Source organism: Rutidosis leptorrhynchoides, chromosome 2 (genome assembly GCF_046630445.1).
Source record: "Rutidosis leptorrhynchoides isolate AG116_Rl617_1_P2 chromosome 2, CSIRO_AGI_Rlap_v1, whole genome shotgun sequence".
Taxonomy (NCBI): domain Eukaryota; kingdom Viridiplantae; phylum Streptophyta; class Magnoliopsida; order Asterales; family Asteraceae; genus Rutidosis; species Rutidosis leptorrhynchoides.
The window spans coordinates 170,193,422-170,204,707 of NC_092334.1; the positions used below are offsets into that span (position 1 = coordinate 170,193,422).

Consider the following 11,286-nt stretch of genomic DNA (forward strand, 5'->3'; position numbering starts at 1 on the left):
GGTGTGAAGACAGATGACAAAACCCTAATTTTTCATGAGGGAGATTTGCGATTTTGAGAGCATGAAGTTTGTGAGCTTAAAAAACGTAAAGGCGAGCTTATGGTGCCAAGGTGAGATTAAAAGATGTAAAATTAAAGTGCGGTGGCAAGACGTGTGCAAACCGAAAGAGGAGGGTGGTTTGGGTATTAAGAAGTTGAAATCATGGAACATCGCTCTTATGACTTCTCTGGTTTGGCGTTTGTTGACTTGTAAACATTCGTTATGGGTCAAGTGGATTCATATATACAAGTTTCCCTCTCATAATTTATGGATGATACCGATCATAGCTGGTGCTTCATGGAGTTAGCGAAAACTGTTGTAAATCAAACCAGCTTTTCGTCAACACTTTAGGTACCAAATGGGTAATGTCAATAGTGTTTCTGCTATGCTTGACATTTGGTGTTCCCTGGGTCCACATTAGTCGGGATTGTTCAAATGGATGATATAACAGAGTTTAATTTAATATGTGCCTATTTTAATGATATTGTTTTTAATGATGGTTTTTCTTCGCCAAATGGCTGGGATAAAAAATACCTTATTCTCACGTTAATCCTTGTGTCGACTCTTACAAATGAAGCTGATTTATTACGGTGGATAGGAGTTGATGGCTCGCTTAACAGCTTTTGAGTTTCTCAGGTTTGGGATATGATTAGACCGCACGGGGTTGAAGTTGAATGGTTTCGAGTAGCTTGGTTCGCTCAATGCATCCCGAAACATGCTTTTGTGTTGTGGCTCTTGATGGGCGAAAGGCTTAAAACGCAAGACAGATTGAAGCCATTGTACACGAGAAATAACCCGGTGTTGAGTTGCTCGCTGTTTGATGGATGCATGGACACACATGCGCGATTATTTTTCTAATGTACGTTCTCATCTCAGATTTGGTGTCGGGTTCGAAAGCTTATTCAGCTTCAGATTAAATGTTCCGATTGGAAGGGTTATGTCCAAAGTTTGTATCAGGTGGCTAATCGGAATTGTGTGAGGGTGTTGGTGGCTAAGATTTGTTTGGCAGCTACGGTATATTTTGTTTGGCAAGAGCGGAACGGTCGGTAGTTGGGGAAGACACACCGGTCGGTGGACCAAATGTTTGAATTGATCAAGTATAATGTTCGGTTAGAACTAATGACTATTTGCCTCAAAAACTCAATTCGTGCAAAGGAGGTGAAGGAAGATTGGCACATTAGATAGTTGTTTATTTGTTGTGTCTTTTTTTTAGTTATTGATTGTATAGTTGATAGCTAGTAGGTCGTTTACTAGGTTTCAAGACTCTCTTCAAGCAATCTCCCATTGTAGCATTCGATTGTTATTTAATAATATTTGTCGGGTAACCGTTTACTCAAAAAATAGTGGTGATTTTTTATACCCTTAGCATGAATGTTGTGAATTTTATCTGCGAATGAAATGAAGTTTGCTTTTCTAATAACTAGGAGGTAATGCCCGTGCGTTGCATGATTTGTCTCAAATTTCACTATTTTGAAATTCGCGTTCCGAATGATTAGAGTCATGACGTAAGTTGATTGAAAACATATTAGCCTTGAAGTGAAAGTTGATATTGGTTCCATTATGCAAGTGGTTAAGTAGAATTTTGTGTATATGTTTTATTTGCCACTATGAAAATCTACACATGTGGGTCATATGTACTAACCATGAAACTATATATAAACTTAGTTTACTAAATGTGATTAAATGAGTTAATAAATGATGCTAAAATACATTATAAGACTTACATATTGTAGGACGATTCATAATATTAATACATATATTACCTTTACAATTACCATTAAATTTTAGAAGGTATCTCTTTATGACTTCATATGTGACAATAAGTGGATACATAATAATTGGAGTACATAAAAAATCTAAATATAAACATGAACCGTTACGTATTACTACACCACACAATATAAAACTCGTGAATGAAATAAAATTGGAGGTTTATAACATTAAATAACAATTGATATAAAATTAACAATTATTTATTAAGTATTATAATAATGATATGTAACACCACCAAGAGTAGTACACCATATAAACTTTTTAATAACTGTTATTTTTTTATTTTTCTTAATTTAACTTTATTTATAAACATTCATTCATAATAAATAAAATTTATGTCATTAATTATATGATTAGTTTCAATTTTGTCATTTTCCATATCATAATTTTGTCATAAATTTAAATTATATGATTAGTTTCTTCTTTTCATCTTAAAAAAAATCGAGAATACATCATTAGTAATATGCTGTAATCTTTTGTATGATTGATTTGGAAAAATGAAAAAATAAAGATAACATATTTATAAGTTAAAAAATAACTTACTATACTTAGAAGATGAAAGGTTTATATATTTATTAATCATTAATTACTTCAAATTTATATATGACGTTTTTATTTCATATAATCTTTATTTACTTTGGTATACTAAAAGTCTATTTTTTAATAACTGAAACATGACTTATATGAAAAATTGAAATCGACAAAATATCTATGTTTCCAATAATTGCAAAAAGAACAAGGTTAAGTTATTTGATTCAAGGTTAATTTAATTATTCTCACAAGTTTTCCCTTAATTTATTCTCATGTGACATTCAACGCGCAAATACAAATACATATAATGAAATAATGAAACTAAGGAGGACTTTGACAATAAATCTACCCAAGAAAAAATAAATAAATATAGGTAAAATAAAATGCCATCGTATATTTTGATGTCATTTGTACAGCTTGCATGCAATACAACCTTATAGTTATATCATATAACCTTATTCATTTACCGCCAACACCAATTAACTAAATGCTACCAATTCGTACCCATTTAGTCCTACTCGGAACTCCATCATATACAATCGACAACTGATAGTACCCCGGTGGTGCCACCTCAGCACTCACCGGAGCTAAACAAACAACTCCATAATTATCCTTAAACTTTTTCTGTATCTCCAAAACATTCAATACCAATAACCTCTGATTCATCGAAAAAGAATGAGTTGTAAACGATGGCGCCATCATTGTCACATAAACCTTCTCATTTTCCAATTCTTTCCCATTTGCCCTAAGTCGAAAATCAAAAACTATTTTTTGTTCATACACCAAATTCTCCCCCGTTTTAATCCCAGTTATATTCGGTCTTAACTTCGATCCAAATAAATAAGGCGGGGAAAATGCTTCGACACTTAACTCAGTCGGAAAAAGCGCTGAAAAATTATAATTCGAATTCGGATTACTCCCGCCAACAATGACTCGACCATCCGATAACAAATGAGCACTAGAATGATACATTCGGGGAATTGTAGTGGGGTTCATTTTATGGAAGGACTTTGAGCCCGGGTTATATAAAACTGGGTTCAGCACCGGTTCTCTTGCTAGGTCCCACCCAGCTGCCCCACGTGCGGCACCATTTATAATTAAAACATCACCCGTATGTAGCAATAACATGTCCCCCATAATTCGGGCCAAGGGCATTTCTGTCATTTCCCATTGCGGATAAACATCGTTTAATCTCAACCGTCCACACGTTTTTGTACCCGCTACAAAATTGTTTGCAAAAGCTTTATCAATTGCGTCGGGCACAGTTCCGCCGCAAACGAAAACTTCCACTACCGGAGGAGAGGTTTTCGTAGTACCGAAAAGATTTAGTGGAAGCAAAACCGATGAACCGGTGCTCGGATAGTTACGAGAAACATCACCGGGCATGACTGGATACTTCCGTACCACCTTGTTATGCACGTAATCTAGTAATATTGCTCGATCGTTTGCGAAAATGAATAAGTTTCCGTCCGTGTTGAGATGGATAAACGGGTAGAGATTGTTTGGGAACGGGTCGGATCTTAGTGTCTCTCGTAGAAATGGAAGTTGGTACTGAACTGCAAATGTGAAATATTCATTCGTTACAAAAATGCATACAAATAAGTAACGGATAGTTGTCACAATTAATGTATAGAAGTGTCACGAATTTAGTATAGATTTCATTTCAATTGATATGCTAAAACAACCTAATATTTTCACTTACATTAAAGATTGAGTATATTTTATGAGTTTTATTTTTTATTTTATTTTATTTTATTTTTTTTTTTTTTTTTTTTAATAAAGCAATACTTTTAGGTCTCCCAATTGGCTCGTCGATGAAACAATCCAAAGCATGGGACCCGGTATTTGAAAAGTTCAGCAAAAGACTAGCCGACTGGAAAGCTAAGTCTCTCTCGTTTGGAGGAAGGCTCACATTAATCAAATCGGTATTATCTAGCCTACCTCTTTATTTCTTTTCTTTGTATTCGGCCCCTTCTTGTGTCATTGATAAATTGGAGGGTTTGAGGCGTCGGTTCTTTTGGGGCGGGTCGACCGATGTCTCCAAAATGGCATGGATTAAATGGGACACTTGTCTTAGGCCTCGGGATTTTGGTGGGTTAGATATTGCCCCTTTGATCATAAAAAATCGTGCATTGCTTGCAAAATGGTGGTGGCGTTTTAAATCTGAAAGTGGGTCACTGTGGGTGTCTATTATAAAAAGTATTTATGGGGAGGAGGGAGGACTTAGCACCTCTCTTTCTCTTCCACCGAATCGACTTTCGGCAACATGGGCGGGCATTCTTAAGGTGGGTAAAAGTTTATATAATTTTGAACGCGCTTTTGCCAACTCAATTAAAAAAAGAATTGTAGACGGTTCAAGCACTAGTTTTTGGGAAGAAAGATGGTTGGGTGATGAGTTACTAAAAGATAAATTTAATAGATTATATCGGCTTGAAACAAACAAAAACGCTACAATCCGGGACCGTGTCCGATGGGAGGGTAATGATACTCATACGTTTTGGTGTTGGTCACGCAATATCTCGGGGAGATTGAGTGGTGACCTCACCAATCTTACTAACATTCTATCTAGTTTTGTCCCGTGTAGATCAGGTCTTGAAGAATGGGCATGGGCATGGAGCAATGATGGTTCGTTTTCGGTGAGGAGGCTTACAGACATTCTGATTAGGGCGGAACTGGCTAATCAAACTTCGGATGCAAAGACTCTTCGTAATAACCTTGTCCCTCTCAAGGTCGAGTTGTTTATATGGCGAGCTAGATGGAAACGGATACCTACTAGGGTAGAGTTGGATAAGCGTGGAATGGATTTAGGGACGATTCGTTGTCCCGTATGTGACGATGGACTTGAGACAGTAGAACATTCTATCATCTTATGTAACTTTGCCCTAGACATTTGGAAACGCGTTTTCGACTGGTGGAATCTGGGCCCATTTACTAACATGAGCATCAATGAATCTTTTTTAGGGAATGGCTACTCTTTTAACTCTGCAATGGGCAAACAACTATGGCAAGCCACTGAGTGGGTAACCGGTTACATGATATGGAATAGCAGGAATGCTACCACTTTTTCTAAAGCGAAAACCACGAGCGCTATGGTGTTTAAAGAAATACAAATTAAAAGCTTCGAATGGTTCTCCAACAGAATTAAAGTTACAAACATAGAATGGGATCCGTGGATCGAAAATCCGCGTGGGTATGACTCGATTGCCTTACAAACTAGGAGATCCGGCATTGGCTAACAGATATACCCCCCTGTAGGTTTTTTGCCTCACTCCCGGAGTAGTCGTTTTAGAGGAGAGAAATTGGGTTGGTTCGGGATGCTTTGTCGTTGAATTGCCAACACTGTATTTCGTTCCATCTCAGCTTGTTTTCTCAAGTCAAATCTCCTCTTAAATGATAATGAACGGACCACGGCGTTTTCCTACGACAACGGGGGGCATATATCATGTCGTGGTGACCTCATTTTATCGTTTTCCTAGTTATAAATGTCGTTTTGACTTGGTCGTTCTGAACGATCTTTCTGATTGTAAATTTGTATTAACTTTCATATATAATAAAATCTTTACTTTGCCGTTAAAAAAAAAAAATAAAGCAATACTTTAAAGTATGATGGTAAGTTTTTTTTTTTAAGAAAAAATTATAATATGTTTTTGTTTAGAGACAATTAAATTAAGACGAGGAAGTAATTCAATATTTAATGATACCGTGTATATTTATTAAGATTCTACATCAACTTTTCATTCTTATTTGTAAACTTAGCAGTAACCAACATGGATTTTCATTATTCAAAACCTGAACATATATAATTATTATGTCGTTAATAATAATATGGGGACTAAATAAAGTTGGTACTTATATTAATACATGGATGGAGGTTAATATTTATTGACTTTTGAGAGACCTAACAGAAGTAATGTAACCCTAACAAAATTAATTTTATTTTTGATATAATTTATTATTTTCATTTGATAAATTATCTTCACCAAGTTAGTTGATATTCTTTACATTATTTTTGAGTTACATTCTAACTCAAAATTACATTTAAGTTATTGCATTTTTACATTTCTTTCCATCGTTTTATTCTCCTTTTATATGCATCCCATTTTCCGTTAAAAAAATAAATGTAAAATGAGTCATCAGGATTATCGAGTTTTTTTAATGAAAAGAAAATAATAATAATAAAGTAATAAAAGAAGAATAAGTCATTCTAACTTATTATTTGATTTAAAGAAAAAGGAAATAAACAGAAATAGAATGATATAGTAATTTCTTTTTCTATGGGTAATTTCCTTTCAAAATTTTGTTGACTACAAAGGAAAGGAAAAAAGAATATGTGTCAATAACAACTAATATAACCTAACAAAATCTCACGCAATTTTCTTTCCATACTTTATGATGATTCTAACTTGATAATTATCTTAATCAAGTTAATCATTTTCCTTTCATTTGATTTATTTTCCTTCATTTTCCATTAACTCGAGAATACGTGTACTATATTTAAGTTACGGAGTATTTTATATTACTTTCATTTTTATCCTCTCTTTAATTCCTTTGTGTATGATTCTTTTTCACTTATAAAACTCGAGAACATATATAATTAACAACATTTCTTACCAGAATTTGGACCCTTTGGGATGAACTCATACGTAAACTGTCGTCTACCTCCAACTACAATCACTTTCCCATCGGCTAACAATTGGTTAGAAGCATACCATCTAGGCGAAACGAGCCCATTTCGATTTTCAACCCAATCACAATCGTCACAAGGATTAAACGTCCTAACAACGCGTTCACCCGCATTGTTCCCACCGGACTGAATTAACACGCCATTAGGCAACAAGGAACCCGAAGAACACCAAGTGTCGGACAAAATAGTAAGCGGACGAACTCTACGTTTTGCAGGATAAAATTCGACAGAATGAGCGTAACAATCTAGATTTGAAGGGCATTTTTTGGCTGGAAAAGTAATATTTGAAGGACCAAAATCAGTTCGATCGAAAGTAATGATTCGATCATTTGGTAGTAAGGCCATATGCATGGCGGAAACACCAATGCTGCTCTTTAAAAGCTTCCATTTTCCTTTGGTTAAATCAGGTTCTGATGAAGAGCCAGACACTGTTAATAGTAATAATATTATGATCAGCACAAGTGCCATTAATTTATAAGGTGGGATTGAATTGGTGTTTTTGAGAATGAAGTGAGCAAGAAAGAGTGAGGGGATATATAAATATTAAATAATAAGTACTGTAATATATATATGAATTTATGAAATAGAAAAGGTTGGCATTTTGTATATAGATAGTCAAGAAAAGTAAATGGTTTGTTGGGTTAGTAATGAAGGCTCTTAATGTGCTTTCATCACCGGTTTGGCTGGTTCTTTGAAGTAGTTCTTGAAATCATATATGAAAATAAATGATCACTGCACTTTAAGGAGTCATATTTCATTGTCAACTTTTCTACAAGATGTATAATTCGATAATTGACAACAATCGGTTCATATGTACACTAACTCTAGGTTTATGGTCTACACATACTGAAGAAATATGATCATCTCCTTGAGTATTTCACTAGCTAGTAAACAAACTCGATGATAGGAAATAGTAAAACATAACATAAAAGTTAAAATTTCAAATAAATTAATGTAATATAATTTTTATCGTTGATAATAAAAAATATAATTTTAATTTTAATTTGATGCATATAAAAGATATAAAAGATTCATATTTTGAAATGTTGTAATTAAGGTAATCAGTGTCGAGTGTCTCATTCAAATGGCCGTCAACTCATCAATTGGATGACGTGTCAGCCACATCATTATTGAAATTTACGATACATTGAGACTGTACCGTGAATATCAATGGTGTTATGATGTGGTGATGTTAATGGTGTAGCCAAAAACGTTATGTTAGGTATAATCTTAGCCTCATATATCAGTTAATTTCCATTGAAGTTTATTCGGATAGAGCAATTGTTTGGTATGTAAACACTACGATGTTCTGAAATTTAAATTTAAATGCTTTTAAAGTAATGTGATCAAACGCACCTTAAATATCATTCAAAATCTTGGAACATATGATACAAAAAAAAAATGTCATAAAGTTTTGTACATTGGTTCAAACAGTTAAAGATAAAATATTTGATTGCGTATTGACATAATTAGAAAAATAGGAGGGGTCTACAAAAAGAATAGTACATTGGATATACACTGAGAGAGTCGATAAAACACCGATGAAATTGAGGACTTTTTCTTGAAGCCTTGGTGTCGGTGAAAACAGAATGAGTCCTTTATGGTTTAAAGTTGTCCTTTTACCTACTCTTTTCATTTGTTTACTCATAAGAAAATTTATCTTTGTTTTAGAGTACTCCCAACAATCAAGCCAATATCCCGTCTCTGGCTCGGGTCCTTTTTAGCACTGGTGGCACCATCTGGTCTTTTACTAGCCAATTTACACGTGGTGGTTCAAGTCGTTGAATGACAGATGCTTGGACGAGTCTTGTGCAACAATTTTATTGTGCATACATCCACAAAAATTGTATTTTGTATTAATAAATTATTTTAGTGGATCCTAATTTATGTGAAGAGGTACGTCATAGTTAAAAGTGAAATATCTTGAGTGTGTGATAAAAGAAAATACTGCGGCGACGCTAATGTAACAGTGTCTTAATAAAAAATACTCCCTCCGTCCCATTATAAGTGTACACTTACTTTTTGCACACAGTTTTAGGAAATTCCACTAACTTCATTCTGCACCAATCAGAAATCTTCTCTCTCCAAAATAACCTCTTCTCATTGGTTAAGAGTACAATATGGACACTTGTAATGGGACATTCCAAAATGAAAATGTGGACACTTGTGGTGAGACGGAAGGAGTATGTGCTTTATGGTTGGGAGTGGTAATGTTAAATTCACCATAATATATAGTCCAATTAACTTATCAAATAACTAATTAATGTATTAGAATTAGAATGAAAAAGAGCTAAGATCATGAACACATTGTAATATATATCGGACATAGCAAGAACAATTTTTGGATTATAATTACAGCATGCTATAGTCAAATTAACTTATTAAGAGGGTGTTTGGGAAAGGCATTTGGTTGTGACTATTCGATTATCGCGTTTTCAAAACACAAAACACAAATAATCAAATAATTGTGTTTGCCAAGTATTACTCCGAAATCGATTTGTTGCGATGTTGGGCCTTTAAAACACAGTTTTTAGAGAAGTGACAACTTCCTTAATGCATGAAAACGCCATTTTGATATATACAAGAAGATAAAAAAAAATACCCTACGTACTCTCATTCTTATTGGATATTAGTTATACTTTACTCCTATTTCTTTTTCTGTATATATTTCTTTTTTCATACAAATTCAACATACATTGGATTGAACGCTACCATCAGACAATTACATTACATTTAAAATAAGGAGTACTATATTTACATTATTGTGTAGACACTATATGTCAACCTTGATATAATATATAGAGTATTTAATAATAGATTGAACAATTCATACATTATGTTTATTATGAGTATCTTAAATCTTTACATTTTTTATTTTTTCAAAAGAATATCCATGTTGGTAATTTTACATTTAAGTTATCAAATTATTCGATTTTGCCCGAATAAAAAAAACTGATTATCTGATATTAAACAGCATAATCAAATTCAAACATCATTCAGTAAAATCACATATTGATACAACTGATTATTTGATTATGATTATCTAGAACGCATAATTAATTTTTAAAACATAAATCCAAACACCCTTTGAATAATTAATGTATTAGAATTAGAGTGAAAAAAGAGCTAATTTATCTTATAACCGAACGACATTTTGAGAAGGAAAAAAGGACAAGCTAGTCGTTTTAATGAAGAAAAATGGTCAAGCATGAGAACGTGAAAAAAATGATTTCCTTCTATTATAGAAGGATATTCAGATGCAAGTTGGATTACCAACGTTGAAGATCATTGCTCTACAACGGGTTGAATATTCTTACTTGGTGGAGGAGCAATTTCATGGGCATCGAAGAAACAAACGTGTATTACTACTTCAACCATGGAATCTGGATTTGTAGCTTTTGGCAGCGACCGATAATGAAGCTGAATTGTTACGGAATTTAATCGATGAGATTTCTTTGTGGCCTAAGCCTATCTCTCATATACGTATTCATTGTGATAGTCCTTCAACTTTGGCTAAGGCGTATAACCAAATGTATAATGAAAAGTATAGACACTTGGGTGTTAGACATAGCATGATTCAAGAATTGATCGCCAGTCTACTTGGGTGTGATTTTGTTGACATTGTGAGGTCACAGCAAAATTTGGCCGATCATATGACCAAAAGATTAGCAAGGGACTTAGTGCACAAGTCGGCTATTGGTGTGTGATTGAAGTCCATGTAGATCTTTTAAAGTGGGATACTCAATTCCCTTCTAGTACAACGCTAGGAGATGAATTCAATGCGAAAAGCTTACTTTTTAAAGTTTGGAACACATGTAAATATGTCCTCAAGGTATGTGTCTGGAACTGCAAGATAAAGTTAGGTTGAAGTTTAACACTTCTTAACAGTGTTTTTTTTTGAAAAATTGCATTACAGGAGCAAGATTAAAGAAAAATACCTATATGGACATGAAGTTTTGCCACTTCAAGAAAGCTTGAAACTTAGTTTTTGATGTGTTCATGAATGAATTGGGACACATGGCTTGTAAAGTGTCAGGTTTAATTATCGAAAGTGCGAAACCGAGGTGTATATTATCTTCACGTTTTCATATGGATTGTTGGGTTCAAACGTTTCGAGCACCATGATTTTCAAAATCTTGAAATGTGTAATATACTCGGTGGAAATTCAATTCCTAGAACATTTCCATTGATGCATTTGTTTGACTGTTTGTTTAGACTTTAGTAAATCAAAGATAACACAATGGGGGGGGGGGGATTTA

The 11,286-nt window shown here is 33.9% G+C and overlaps 1 protein-coding gene across 1 annotated transcript; it reads right to left on the reverse strand.

Annotated features, from left to right (window-relative positions):
• Window positions 1–2,826: 2,826 nt before the first annotated feature.
• On the reverse strand, window positions 2,827–7,495 carry LOC139888420 (aldehyde oxidase GLOX1-like). Its single transcript, XM_071871428.1, has 2 exons — window positions 6,943–7,495; window positions 2,827–3,899 (listed from the first exon to the last, which is right to left on the reverse strand). Exons 1-2 carry the CDS (start codon window positions 7,493–7,495, stop codon window positions 2,827–2,829), a joined length of 1,626 nt encoding a protein of 541 aa, XP_071727529.1.
• Window positions 7,496–11,286: the final 3,791 nt, after the last annotated feature.